Source organism: Opisthorchis viverrini (assembly GCF_000715545.1).
Source record: "Opisthorchis viverrini unplaced genomic scaffold opera_v5_58, whole genome shotgun sequence".
Lineage (NCBI taxonomy): Eukaryota > Metazoa > Platyhelminthes > Trematoda > Opisthorchiida > Opisthorchiidae > Opisthorchis > Opisthorchis viverrini.
Window position 1 is genome coordinate 854,857 of NW_008751716.1, and position 14,857 is coordinate 869,713.

The 14,857-nt window shown below is 45.0% G+C and overlaps 4 protein-coding genes across 4 annotated transcripts in view; 2 read left to right on the top strand and 2 right to left on the bottom strand.

Annotated features, from left to right (window-relative positions):
• The window catches only part of T265_03920 (hypothetical protein), a gene marked incomplete at both ends in the record, with an annotated part of 11,189 nt that extends 10,859 nt beyond the window's left edge, over positions 1-330 (bottom strand). The window contains one exon of the mRNA XM_009168521.1: positions 178-330. Coding sequence (XP_009166785.1) covers positions 178-330 — 153 coding nt within the window. The remainder of the gene's footprint in view (positions 1-177) is intronic.
• Positions 1-10,850, top strand: part of T265_03921 (hypothetical protein) — a gene marked incomplete at both ends in the record, with an annotated part of 11,672 nt that extends 822 nt beyond the window's left edge. The window contains 2 exons of the mRNA XM_009168522.1: positions 8,325-8,666; positions 10,035-10,850. Of these exons, the coding sequence (XP_009166786.1) occupies positions 8,325-8,666; positions 10,035-10,403 (711 nt within the window). The remainder of the gene's footprint in view (positions 1-8,324; positions 8,667-10,034) is intronic.
• Positions 9,653-14,857, bottom strand: part of T265_03922 (hypothetical protein) — a gene marked incomplete at both ends in the record, with an annotated part of 9,896 nt that continues 4,691 nt past the window's right edge. Inside the window, one exon of the mRNA XM_009168523.1 lies at positions 9,653-9,852. Within this exon, the coding sequence (XP_009166787.1) occupies positions 9,653-9,852 (200 nt within the window). The remainder of the gene's footprint in view (positions 9,853-14,857) is intronic.
• T265_03923 (hypothetical protein) overlaps positions 13,563-14,857 on the top strand; it is a gene marked incomplete at both ends in the record, with an annotated part of 4,335 nt that continues 3,040 nt past the window's right edge. Inside the window, one exon of the mRNA XM_009168524.1 lies at positions 13,563-13,634. Coding sequence (XP_009166788.1) covers positions 13,563-13,634 — 72 coding nt within the window. The remainder of the gene's footprint in view (positions 13,635-14,857) is intronic.

The following is a 14,857-nucleotide window of genomic DNA, read 5'->3' on the forward strand; positions in this document are numbered from 1 at the left end:
CCCCGGTGTCTTAAGCTTAACTTTTCCTGTCGCCAGCTGGCCCAATCTTTCCCATACATTATGTAGATCCTTTCCGTGGAACACACGGTATAGCTTTTATGCCGTTTTGAAGGGTCAAGGGTATCGTGTGCATCTTATTCACCCAGATGGACCAAGTGGTTAAGAGCGCGAATTTACTGACCGGAAGGTCCGTGGTTCGAATCCGACCTCCGCCACTCGACTTCCCCTGTCTAGGTTTGGGCGACCTGGCAGTATCTCAGCCCTCGTGCCTCCTTCGTGCGGCATGGAAGCTAGGCACCGAAAGGGTGCTACAGCTGAATGATTATTCATTCACTGTTCCTAGATTTTATCGTGTCCCCTGCAGCGTAACGTACCCATGAGGTCAACGCATTTGTGTAGATTTGTATTTCTCTCAACATATTTATATAAATATTATCCGGATGGTAAAATCATCATCAATAGCATAGACAGCGACATCGGTGCGACCTCCGACTTCGGAATGAGGGGGGCGGGAACTTGGCTCTAGCCTTGCATGATCCACCAGTTGATCACTACACAGCCGTTCACGTTCCCATGCTTTCGGATCACTTGCACGCTCTAGAACCCTTGTGTGCCTGTGGTCATCAGCTACTCAACGAACGGACTTCAGTTCAGAGCTTTGTGCTAGAAACCAGACCCATATCGTTCGCTTGGCCAAGACGTTTAAAAGTTCAAGTGTTTTGTTGGTATCACTGCCTTTTCCACATCACCAATTTCTCACTGATTCCCTCCCGTCAGATCTATCTTTAACCCCAAGCGGGCTAGGTGCTGCTGCAACTTGTTGCTTACGAGCTCATTCTTCTCATCTGCACTGCGGGTTACGTCAACTAACACAACTTACACCACACCCTTCTACTTTCCTTCAGTTTTGTTAACCTATTTGTTAATCTTGTCATCACATCTGTCCATCACGTGACTTCATCATAACGAGGCGTGTTCCATACATGTATTGTCGTAAATGTGTTCGGAACTCGATATTGAGTTTGCTTTTTGAGCTTTCAATCCATTTTAATCCGGAAAACCGACAGATTGGCATTATTGAGAGGAAGCACGGACTATTGCATATTCGGGATCTAATTTTACGTTTCATCGAATATGCACTCCAGGCTAGGGGCCAAGGCCTCTAACATTCTACATTCTACCCGCGATCTCGGCTTTGGCAGTGGGCCATACTACTCCACACCTGAAACTGAGATGAAATGGATTATCTGAGACAATTTTCTCACAACACACGCGTTTTAACGGCCAGAAATCTATGTGCACGCAACAAGTTACACATAGCAGTTGTCATCACTGACATTAACACCTGATGGTTCACTACCACACGGATGTCGTATAATGGAAAAAAATGGAGCAGCAAGGGGGACCACAAAAATACAAGACGTCCACACCTTCAACACTCGGTCGGATAATCTGGATAGTAACTGGCAACATTAACGCCACTGATACCTTTTAACCGCCATATCTTCCAGCGTCTCTCGCCAAGCACAGTGAGGGTTACGAGAACTCCGTTCTGGAAGGCGAACAATACTACCAGCACCCAATCTTTTCGTAATACCTTTCATTCCCTTCTGTCTTGTCAAATTCTGTCCACCCCTGTGTTTCTGCCACTCCGAATGAGGCACGGCAAACAGTGCTCTTGTCGCAATGTAATTAGGAGCTGTTACACTAAAACAAAACTTTAACACCGATAGTAGCAAGCCATTTTTCGCGTTTGTCTATCAGTAGTGCAACCATTTAACAAGTGGTGATGTGATTTATCTCAAAGCCAGTACGAACCGGTCTACCGTACCGCTTTTGGAAACAGGAACAATTCCACTCAGCTGTACGATGCTCCTCGATTATTCAACATAGGTTTCAAAATGAAATTCGAGTCGGGCTCCAGCAACCAGTCTCCTTTTGTTAGAAGTGTTCACCGGATTCCTGTCCAGCACAACATGAACAATATCAGAAAGCGTTCAGCTGTAGCACCCTTCCGCTGCCTAGCTGCCATGCCACACCAAGGAGGCACGAGGGCTGGGATACTGCCAGGTTGCCCAAACCTAGACAGGGGAAGTCGAGTGGTGGAGGTCGGATTCGAACCACGGACCTTCAGGTCAGTAAATTCACTCTCTAACCACTTGGGCCATCTCGCCCCCGGGCCATCATAACAAATATTATAATATATATCATAACAAGAACATCAGGGCAGTTGTAACATCCTTTCGGTGCCTAGCTACCTTGCCACCCCAGAGCTGAGATACTGTCAGGTTTCTCAAGTCTAGACAGGAGCAGTCGAGGATTCGAACCACGGGCCTTCCGACCCGTAAGTTCTCGCCTTAACCACCGATCTATCTGAAGCTCGCACCGCAGTGTAGCGCACCTTATGGTATCTTAGGAGAAACCTGGCCAATGGGCCTGAATAGTTCCTTTGTTTGCCACTGTTTCGATGGGCAGGTTTTATCAATTGTATTATATCTATCTACTTTATTTTTCCGCACTCTTGTAGTTTGTCAACCATTTCAAACAATACGTTGAAGCTTCCAAAGGCTCTCCATGCACATCCACCAGTTCAAACGGACGAGAGGTAAGCGCGCGACGTCTTTCATCTGTTGTCGAATGTTTTAATTTCTTCAACGTGGCTCCTCACTCACATTTTGTCCACATTCGGAACACTATCACTTCAATGGCCTTCAGTGTTTACAATATTTTCTTGACAATAATTGCTACTAACCTCCTACTAAGTTGCAGCTTCCAGCTCACTCGGACAAACCGAAGCTCAGCTGGCGATGATTTTTCGCTTCTTTATCACATGCAAACAGGTGTGATAACGGTGATGTGTCTGGACAACTAAGCGAATCCACATAACAGTGCACTGTATGGTTTCTGGTGCAATGCGGTGTCTTGAATCTGATAAACACGACTTTCTGACTGATAGTTCAGGGATGAGTGAGCATGCTTTAGATTTTTGATGCCGATGTTCTTGTTTTATTTGGTAGTCATGTACAGTTTACATTTCTATCCATTCGTGTGTCTGTCTAACTTCTATTCACAGTAAGCACATACGGTTGAACAAATGCTTTAACTCCCTTAGCATATACATACCCCTGCTGCGCCGTCGCTGGGCCAACAAACGAAGCCAGATGTGTTTTTTCTCTGACGTTACAGTGCTAAGCCACCTGAATAGACCTGTTTCCCTCGTCTGTTTTCAATTTACGGGTGGAGTTATTTGCGATGGCAATCAAGTTGTTAAACCGATACGTTTTTTTTCTAGCTTTGAATGTTCTCAACTGTTCATCACCCATATAACCGAGTATCATACCGACACGAGTGGAGTTGATTGATTGGTTTAATTGACTGTAACCAATGACGTGTCAGCCATGGTGCTTGGTCATTTTTTCGGTGGATTAATGTATACTGATCATATCCGCTTGGATTTGGTTGCCGGCCGCGCTTAACCTACCAAACGTTTTCGAATCGCTCGGAATAGTGAGATGTTCGTTTTTCGTTAGGTGTACGTGATGCCGATCCTGTAAACAGTAGATGTACTGAAACTGATTCACGCAGACTAAAGCCGAAGTACCAAAGAACTGGTGGATGTTGATAGCACGATACCCATAGGATCGTTGATTCTCTCTGGGACTTCCGCTGGCGTCCATACCCCACGCATTTCTTCCCAGTTTTTTCTGATGCTAACCGTCCATTAGGTATCGTTGAATTTATGCCGAACAAATCAGTTCACAAGTTACAGGAGTCTGGCAATGTCGATTTTCTCTCTCGTTTGAGAAAATGCCTCATTCTGCGAACCGACCCCTGTGACTGACTTTCAACATTGAAGTGAATGCAATGGACAATGAAATGAGTTCCGAGCCTCACTTACTGTTAACATGAATCGCTCAATGACCGTTTGTAGCTCTCGGGGGAAGCGGCATTTTTCGTTCGAAGAACGTCTTGGCTGTGCTTTACACCTTTTTCTCAGATGCTGCCAATACAAGAGGTTTAATTTCTTCGTTACCAGTCATGTTGGATAATCAAATCCACCCAGATGGTGCGTGGACTGGGACGTGTGGTGCCTGCTTCCTGCGACTGCCTTCTGAGAGGCGATTGTCTATTCACTGTTCAAAAAGTTGTCCAGTCCTTCGGGCTCGTGTCTGATCCCCATACTTTTGCTGAGGATTACTCGCGGCTGAATAACACCACTGAGCACCACACTCGAACCCCCCTCCTCACCCACTTGCGGTCGGTTCCTAAGACTCATTGCTTTGAATTACCTAACTTGACGCAACATCTTTTTTAAATGATTCGATACCTTGTAGCTACTTCCGCTTCTATTCCCGTGGGCCTTTTTGCTGGGCCGTTCACGTCGGATTAACACCATCATGAGTGGAAATACCACACAGTTGTCCGGACGACTTGGTAGCCTACCCATTTCCCGGGCATGTCACTCGCATATGCTTTGTTGTTCTTCCTTTTGCCCACTCGGGCGTCATGGTGCATCCTGTTGCTGGTTGTAATGTGAATTTTGTTATCCGGTTCGCACCACAGTCAGCCCACATTTCTGATCAGTCGTGGTCGTTACTGTTTCTCAGCTTGTTTGTGCCTTCTGCATCACACACACACACACTCACACACCTCATCCGGTGTCCCAGTTTGGGGAGAAGCTGTGGCTTTTGCCCACTCTCATCGTGTGTGCCGGTCTGCTGCACCTCGTGTGTCAATTCTCACGGCAAATATTTCCTGATTCGCGTATCTTACTGGACTCGTTCCACTTACTTGGGCCCTGGTTTGTCTCATGTTTGCTTTCTGTGTCATTCAGTTGTTTGCATAGAAGCATGCGTGCTGTCTGTCACTGTCCTTTCAGCCTTCCTTCTTGGTGTTGTTTTTTATCCCGTCGCATTGTAAATGACCGGCGAATTTGCGGTGATATATATATCATGACTGATTTCCCGTCTCTCGTTTGTTTTGGCATTATTGATTATGAAGTTTGGTGTGATTGTGTGGCATTTTGCAACTGCCGATTTTGTTTAGACTTGCTTGCCAATCCTTTGTGTCAAGCCGTCCAAACTGTCGGGTTTGTGCACTACTCTCCTCCGGAAAACAGTATGAAAAGAAAACTGAACTCAAGCCTTAACTAGTGGTCTGACAGTGCCGTAATAAACCCACATGTTGACGTAAATTAAAGTTTGTTGGCCGCTTTCCCCTGATCCTGATGTGTCCATTATGTTAGTCGCGTATACCCGCCGTTCAACTATGTTGTTCACCGCGTTCATCTTCGACCACGTCATCCTCCAACTTGAATTCTGTACATACACAGATGTGGTTGCACCTGCCTGTAGCATTGTTTGTACACGGTGAATACACTGATAACCTTCTGTTGAAACTGAGCCACTGTACAACTGCGGCATATTCCTAGTTGTCTTATGAGGCGGAATTCCGGCAGATCAAATTTCATTCTCCCACTACAAACGTTCAAGATTTGATCAGAACGTTTCAGGAAGAATCTGGATAGAACCCTTTGTGTTCAATCCGATAGAGCGAAGAAACTAAAGTTTCGTGAAGTTCGCCTCATGGTTTCAACTTCTTTATATACTTTTGTGTATCGCATGAATTCTCCGTATATTACGGATGACTTTACAGATCAATTCAGCTGAACGAATAGCTTATAGCATAGCTGGCACTTGGATGCAGGAGGCGCACATCTTCGTCTGGTAACTTCGCGAAAATTTTTACTTCTGTTGATCATCAAAACTGCTTGTTTTGTAGTTGGCGAAAAGTAAAGGTTAATAACCGCTCCCGATAGTCTGATCATTTCTTCATTTTGTTGAAGCACTGTCCATTACACACTTGCCCCGCTTCTTCAAACTGACACTGCTCTAAAGTTGTCGATCATCTGCCAAGCCTTGCGAGTTTCCAAAATTGTTTTTTCTTTAGTGGTTAGGTTGTGTACAATGCAGACCCTTCTCGAAGTGTTGTGCTACCTCATACTGGGGGAAGGGACATATCTGGGGCTGAGCATGTGGATTTGATTTTAGTGTCTTTCTCTCCTTGACGGCCGACGTAATTTTTGCCCAGACGCAGTGCAGATGCACCTCAACGTGAGCCATTCCTCATCGGAAAAACTTGTTCCGCTTGCAGCGGCTGTCTAAAAAACAGAATTTGCGCAGATAAGGCGTTCATTTGCCAACATCCGATCAGGATTCTGTCTGCCTTTCAAAAAGTCAGTGAACGAGAGTTCTATCTATGGACTGCAGGTACGCTAAGGTCCCGGAAACTAATGCAAGGCCGGTTGGTCACCTTTACCCACAGAATGATCAGCATTAGGCAATACTCCGATGGAAGCTTCTTGTTGGAACTTTCCAACTTAGGTCATGAGCTTTGTGATGCTGGCGCTTTCCTGACACCAGTAGTTTTTTCACGGTTTACTCTTTCCACTTCCTCAGTTTGGTGACCTTAGTCAGAACTCGCTTTCTAAGGGTTCTTCCCGGGATCGAATTTTTCAGTTCTTGTTCACACGCACTCTTTTTTATCCCATGTAAGTATACGCATAACCAATCTCACTTGGAGATGTATGTGCACAATGAGGAGATCGAAGCAGTCTGTTCTATGCCTAACTGATGAACGGTCTACTCACTGAGTTCGCGGACGATTAGTCTAAGGACTGGGTTACGTTATTTGTGGCGGAAAAAGCCAGTTGGATGGCGATAGCTCAGGAGCAGCTGTTGTTCTTACCAACCACCCAAAAACTCTGGACCGGAATCCAATGCTTATGATACAGATAGCCTCTTCCGTAAGCGATCCATTTCCATTCCCTCGGATATTCGACATCTCATGTTTGCTCGCTTTTCAAAGTGCCGCTTCCGAAACTGTGTTCACACTGATGTCACGGTTTGCCTCAACTATTCCCATCCAAATTCTGGTCAAATCCAACTCCATGTCGTACATGGGAAGCAATCGTCTGTGTGTACAGATCTAGCGCTGTAGTCTTTGCCACTCTGTTTTCGTTCGTTTGTTCCGTTTGACAGTTTGGCAATGTCAACCTGAGGAGATGTTATGCTCATGTGCATTTTCCACGGCACTGGTGTGATTTTGTTGTTTGTTGCGGTCGTATGCGTGCAACTTGGTTAAACCCTACGCACGTCGGCATCGCCATCTTTGACCCAGCTTTTCCCCAGTACGATGTTCAGTCACCGTTTCGGACCGCTGCATGTTTGCGCGATTCCTTTTGTTCTCTGTTCGCATGCAACAACTGTGCATATGGTTCGGAATCAGAAAGCTAGCGTTACTTGGATGAGGCCCCTTCATCAACTTTCCGGGGCCAAATGGGAGACTAAATATATTTGCTTTTCGGGTAGTGAGCAGCATCCGTTGGCTTATCGGGTTAAGAGTTTGGGAAAATGAGGATTGTTTAACCGTCATGTCGTATCCCGGTTTGTTTCCGTCTAACCGTGTTTGCTACTATTTACGATTTTTACATAATTTTTTTGTGGCTGTGTTTGTATGAAACCTTTCATAACTTCCTCAGCTACCCGAAAAAAGAATTTACACACTCCATCCCTGTGGTCAGAATCACTTCTATCAAAATCAACAATTTGGTTATTTTTTTAGATTTCGGAGCTCCTTGTTTGCTTTTTGTCCGGTAAACATTTCACTCCAAGTCTGCTGCCTTCACAAAACGGGTTTCTTTAATTGGTGCTAGACCTAGCTGAAGTATTCTATTTTGTTTTTGCCGGTTACTTTGTCCAGTTCGCCCTTAACAATACCAAACAGTTTATTCTTCGTCAACTTATTTGCCCTTTTAGCGGCACGATCAGCAGACACTGAACTCCATAAAGGAGCTTCCAATATCGTTATTAGCAAGTCATTTAAAAGCTCAACTAGCTGTTGACCTTTTGCTTAGTTTATCTTTTTAAGCAACGCCTCAAAGCGTTTTTTTCGGCGCTGTGCTATTCTTCATCAGCCTGGTCAGCATCAAAGCTCAGTGTTCACGGTGGCTTTGAAAGCCGAGCGTTTCCAGCATATTGTATCGCCCCGGAATGTTTTTCATGCCCTCGGTCTCACCAAAGAAATATGATTTCTTATTGCCTGTTGTGATTTTCAATCATTGCTGCCGTTTTACGAAAAAGTCGAACTTCTTGGCTTCTAAGTGCTTGACAATACAGCTGACGTGTATCATTCCTGAAGGGACATCCGCAGAGTGTGAACATGAATAGCAGGATGATTTGCCCTACAAAATCACCGGGAGATTCCATAACGTCTCGAATGGAGTAGCTTACGATTCTCGATACTCATTTTTACACCCCTTCCAGCATGAAGCCCTCCCACCCACAATGAACGGTCATTCACAAACGGTCGCACAATCCTCTATCCTGTCAACAAGTCACGGACAACCGATGGTTGCTGTTCCACCGGGGTCAATGAATAGCATCACCCATACCGCAATGCTCAGTCCACCAATGTCTCTATCCAGTCCCTTTGGGTCTACTACCCAACCAGACGCCAGTCCGCACTCGGTTTACTTGCCCCAGACCTCCCTCCAGCTTCAACAACAGTTGAAGCAAGCCCAAGCTCAAGTTCGCTTGTTGGAGGCCGAGTTGAACGTGACAAAACTCCAGGTCACCACAACCATAGGGAGCAACAATTCCTCTGAGGTAAGTACTTATTGGTTGTCTGAGACTACCGCTAACTGTTCTGTCGAATAATTATGTGAACGCACTTTTCCTCAATTCGTTGCTTTGGTTTTCGTCGTTCACATGTCCTGAGAGTCTGTTCCAATTCACCTCATGGTTTCTGAAGGCGACAACTACCGAATGGATGACCAGCATGAGCATTTGCCGAATTCAACCGTCGCACGCAAATTAGATCTTGATAGCGCCTTCCCGCTTGTCATTGTCTTGGTGGATAGCTTTGACTTCCACATAACAGAATAGCATGAAAACCCGTTAGGGTTGCACAATGCCGTTCAGTCATCCGGGGAACCGACCCTCCCCCATCCAGCTATTCACAACAGGAAGTTGGGCGAAGACCACCCTAGCACACCGTGTGAGCTTCCCGTAATGAGTACATGCTGTGTCGTGTTACTGTCTGCCGATGTGCCATTTCACTGACCTGAAACTTTGTCCTGTTTACTCCGACATCGTGTATTCCTTTGATTCTGTCGGGCTACAACAGGGCTTCGGAAAAGTAGACTGTTGCTCTTTTCAGAAAGTCACTTAACTACTCATCCAAACCACCAGATTCCATTTTGATGTATGGTTACATGAGACTACATCTGTTCACGACAATTTTATATATGCTGACTTTACGCCACCCGCTAATAGAAGCGAAGGGGCTATCTCAACAAGTCCATTAAAATGCATGCAATCTACGAAAATTAATATGTGAGGTTCGTTGGAAACGCTACATGTGTTGGGAACTACCTCTGGATAGTTCGGAACCGATTTGTCGTGTTTATCTTTTCATTCGTATGTTCAACACCAAACCGTGAATGACGGATCTGCCGAAGAACCGAGTATTTTTCGCACTCGATTCCCATGGTTGCTCCACCCCGAAGAATCAACTGAGTTTAGATATTTTGTCTGATTTTCAGCTAAAACTCCATGTTGTAAACCAAAATTGTGCTACCAACACTAACCAGTTAGCCGATTCGACCCGTTACCCCAGTGCGCAGATCTGACAAGTGTACTGATTTAGTCATCATTTGGACCTTTTCATCTGTTCGACCGTTTCTTACATTTCGAGGCGTCACTGCGCTACCCTCTTCTCCGAGACCCAGGATTATGACCATTCTGGCACCCATTTGACTATCCTCCAATGGTGTACCCTGACCAAGGCGCTCTTGATAACGACAAAAATACTAGCGTAGCTTTTTTTGCCTTTTAGAACAGAACCGCCTAGAAGCTATAAAGCATGATAAATGTACTTTGATCGAGATTGTAAATGAGTGGTATTTCTGTTCACCTTCGGCACTGTTCACTTAAGTTATTTTTTCTTCCCTTCGTGCGCACTACCACTTTTAGACTGGAACAGTAAGCGATACCATGAAAAACCCCGCCCGGTCGACTGTTGAGCCTCCTTCGTTGGAACAGCCGAATGTAGCTGAATTGCAAGGTTGCATATCGGGACTTGAATTGAATGGTAGCCTCATGAACGGTGCCGGAGAGGAGTGGACGACGACCGAATTGCCGAGTCCTCCCAAACCGTCCTATTTCATCCCCACCCCTCCAACTGCCAGCAAGGGCCGAGGCTTCTGGATTGATCACACAAGCGGGGAGACTCTAAGATCTCTACACACGCGTTTGGGCTACATACTCCGCGAAGCCGTCGAGCTACATGCGCGCTTAGGCGCGTTACTTCCTCATGGAATTCCCGGCGCCCCACCTGAATGAAACCGAAGTGCTGGGGAACATCCCATACATGAACTGAAATTTCGCCTCGCGCTTATCCCGACAGATCTCGGTAGCTCAGTCACAGAATTATCTGATCGACTTCACTGCCAGTGTCTGTTTTGTGAGGCGTACAGAGTGTTGCTTTGACCCTGTGAGTGTACCAAGCCTTTCGTTGTACAGTTCATGCCCAGTTGGACCAAAATGTCACCTCTGGTTGATATGTACATGGCGCTCACTACTGCTTCTTTGACTTTCTAGTACTCACCTGTCATCCACTGCACCTATAACTAACTAACCCCTTAAGCCTACCCAGTTGCATCTCAAAGCCAGTTAGATGAATGGCATCCAAACCTATCCCTTGCCATCTGAACCTTTGCTTATCTAACTTTTGATTTTATGCATTTTCTTTTTTCAGTCAACTTTGTCGTACCTTTGTAAGAAGAAAATTGACCTTTTTCACTTTCATATGGGTTGTTTTATTGATCCTCGCAGTCGATTGGGCTGTTAACTCTCGACCAACTGGACTACAATAACCTAGTGAGACGTTTTTCGAGAAATACACTCGTTTGCAAATCAGTTTGGTTTTCACGAGAGACTCGACTGAATCTCTCGTTTATGATGTTCTACAACTGAATATGCTGCACACAGGCCGCCTCATGTTTCAGTTGGCACGATATTCGAGATATCGCAGTACAATTTCATGACGGAAACTACTCACAAGGTTGCTGTCGAAGAGTTTTCAACGACCTTGTGAGTAGTTTCCTTCATGAAAATATATTAGTGGGACGTTGTTTATCCTGATTTCCCGATAGTATCCATTCATAAAATAGCAGTATCTGAATGCAGAAGTTTCTGGTTTGTTCACACCCCAACCGTTCACTTCTAAAGTCATTTGAAACACTAAAATCAGGTCATTTTAGTGACCGGACTTGGATTAGGAAAGCCACATCCAGTTGAGAAACCTCTTTTAACGCAAAAAGACACTGGTATGGTGTGAACTATCAAGGGAATGGTAATACTTTGCATACTGCAGCAGCTCCTCTATCCCTCATAACCAGATCTCATCTGTAGCCCCAAAGTGTCACTTAACCTTGGCGGCTATCCTAACTCGAAATTTCCTTCCTACCATCGACATTTTTTTCAAGTATTTGGTACAAAGTGGGCGATGTACATGACCGTTGTTGTTTCACTGATGTCCATCAGCGCAATGCGGTCGAGATGGCTCAAGTGGTTAGAGCGCGAATTTACTGACCGGAAGGTCCGTGGTTCGAACTCGACTTCCCCTGTCTAGGCTTGGACGACCTAGCAGTATCCCAGCCCTCGTGCCTCCTTGGTGTGGCATGGCAGCTAGGCACCGAAAGGGTGCTACAGCTGAACGATTATTATCAGAGCAATCTGTTCACTGGTAAAACCGGTGCTGCGATCCCAAAGATCCGGAAACCTGACCTATGAACTTTTAGCTCCTATTACTGCTTGAAAATTTGTTATTCCCCGCCATAGAGGAGTTTTACTTCCTTCGGCTAAGACCCACTCAGTTACATGATAAGAGTAAGATCAATCGTTTGCAAGGACTCTTGCTGTTACTGTCGTGTATAAAACTGACTGTCACCGATCTTCTCGGCTGTGAACTACCGTAGCATGTTTACTGTGACACCTTCAGCTATGCGCGACATTCTTACTGTACATGATGGTCTGTCGAGACTCGGACTTCGGACTGTATAATTGTGACGTGTCGAGGGAAATGGAATCAGACCACTCATGGTGTTTACGATTGACATTTTCTTCAATACGCGTTTGCAGCAGCTTGGTTTGTGTTTGGTTGTCTTTTGTCAATCGATTCAATCAATAGTTGATCTGCCGTGCTCACCTCTCAAGTGTGCGGTGGTAATCCAATCAGTTTATCTGAAAATAGCTCAAGACTGTACTCGTCATTGATAATGCGCTGAAATGGAGCTGGACACTGGCCTATCATTGGTCTATTATCTTGGTGGCTCGCTTGCGCAAAGGAGAGGCCCCGATTACTTGATAATTGGTGTGCAGTGTAATTGCTTCGCGTCTGCTGATAAAACAACACACCAGCCAAAGGGTTGGAGTGACGGTGAAATCCCTATACAGCGAACACTGTTTCCTTCGGTCAGAACGGTCGCTTCAGAGACATGTACGTCGGCGCTCGGTTACACATCACATATTCCAGCCGATCTGAGCAGTGGGTGGGTCACCTGCTCTCTGAGCTTACCATACCCGTAGCGGTGCTGGAGTATCTGGTCAATTACGTTTTATTGCATCGCCGCCATTCCTTATAATCTCGGGTGTGTTCGTAGGTTATACCCTCAAGAGAATGCAACGCAAATGGCGAAATTACCTCGGGAATCGACGGCCTTTTCAATTAAATTAGTGTGATGGTTGAACTGACTGATGTGCATCATTTTTTTTCATGGGTGATTATGTATCTGGCACAAAGATTCACATTTAACTGATATAAGGCAAACAACAAGTGGAGTTCAATGGATTAGTTTTTTTTGAAGAAGACGGGTGACGAAAAGCGAGGGCAGTTTCACATCAAGTGCTTTTCAGCTACCGTTTCCTCAGAAAAACTCCAACCTGGTCGACACTGTCGGAATGCCGTGATGAAAATTAGGATGTACGTCATTTCACTTATCACTCGTGTCGAATCGCTGTTCTCCTTAAATAAAGCCACCTTTAAAGGGAGAAGGCCTTTGCTGCGGAGTTATTTATTAGAAAATGCCAACTGAACAGTTAGACTATTGGACAGGGAAGCAAAACTCTCATATGCATCTTGTTTACAAAAACTGAATATCCATCTTCTCTTTGAACGCGTATTTCTGAACTTTCCTGGATATTCATTGACTTTTACTCGATTGCAAGCAAATTCTACAGAGCGAATCCACAAAATCCGTAATAGATCTCACTCTTCAAGAAACGCAAAGCAGATTTACTAGAAAACATACTACCTACTTGTCCCCCCATCAGTAGTACCACCGTTACAATAGTATAGGCATAATATTGGTTGGGAGTGTTCCCCTTCTCCGATGACGTCAGAAAATAACCTCTTCAAGATATGCCATCGGCCGTCGTCATTGGATTAGTCATAGTCAAGTCAAACGCGGTCGAGCGACCGCGAGTAGACTGATGAGACCAATGACCAACGTATCGCCTCGTCCATCTTCATACATCAAATCAACGTTTCAACGCGTAAATTCAAACGAACGGGTATATATCGATTGTGAATGATTCGCCTGATTCTGTCAATCGGTAGAACAAGGATATCGATGCATTTTTATCACGAAGGCAAAACCTGTCTTACGATACTAATGACGTCACGATGACTGCTGTTTTCGTTTGTTTCTCACTCAGCATGGTCTAACGACCACGCGGGAATAGTTTTTCGCCTATCTACGGCGTCAGCTTGCGACACTTGGAAAACCACGTGTTTCTTACAGATACGGTGAAACAATACTAGTGAATCCGCCTATCTGGATTCGAGCGACCGGTCGATCTGGACGAAAGAAACCTAATCCAAGTTTCAAACCGAATCTCCGAATAACAAACGTCTTTTACTGTTCAGCCTATTTGTTCTTACAGATTTTGCTACCTTGAATATTTGGTGGCATAAGACATCGCGAACCGAACTGGCTTGGTTGACCCTACTTTTCAGCTACCGAAGGTCACCTTTGTCGAGAACAGTAGCGGAAACTGAACAGAACTCGTCACTTACTGCAGGGGGTAGAAAGCAGGGAACCCTACCATTGTGGAAGATGGAAAGTGTTCAAATGAGAGATGTGAATACAAATTCTGAAAATTCGCAAGACTTAAGCAAAACTTGTCCGGCATGTTTTGAGCCTCCATGGTGATACTTGCCTTGAAAACTTAGGTAGAGGATTCGGTCAGTCGAAACAACTGGAGCCGTTGTTGAGCATCGTTTGAGCTTCACTGCATGCCAATCATATCGGTCAACTGCGGACGCGTTGAGCAGTGCTAACGTAAGTCTCGCATGTCTGGTGTCTTAAGATCATATTTTCCTCTAGGCCAGGGGCCATACGGTAGCCCAGTCTCGGTTTGATGTAGCCTAGTCACTAGGAAGACATTTTTTAAACGAGACAGATGTAAACATAAATCCCACAACTAAGTGAAACTAGTTATCAAAACAAATGTGCGTTCAGCTGCTGTTGTTGTTTTGCGGACACATAAAAAAAAATTCATTTGCACATTTGCCCCAGTGATGACGGATCATTTTTTCTGTTGATTTACGGGAATCACAAGCTGTTCGTTACCTAGCTATCAAGAAGATCCCGAAGCAACAGCAGAATCTTTTTTGAGAGTATTGCCTTCTCAAAGTTTTATGTAAAATCAACCGCTATCATATAATCCAATCCATGAAAGATTTCAGATTCTTCGAGTAAAAATTCATATATATATATATATATATATATATG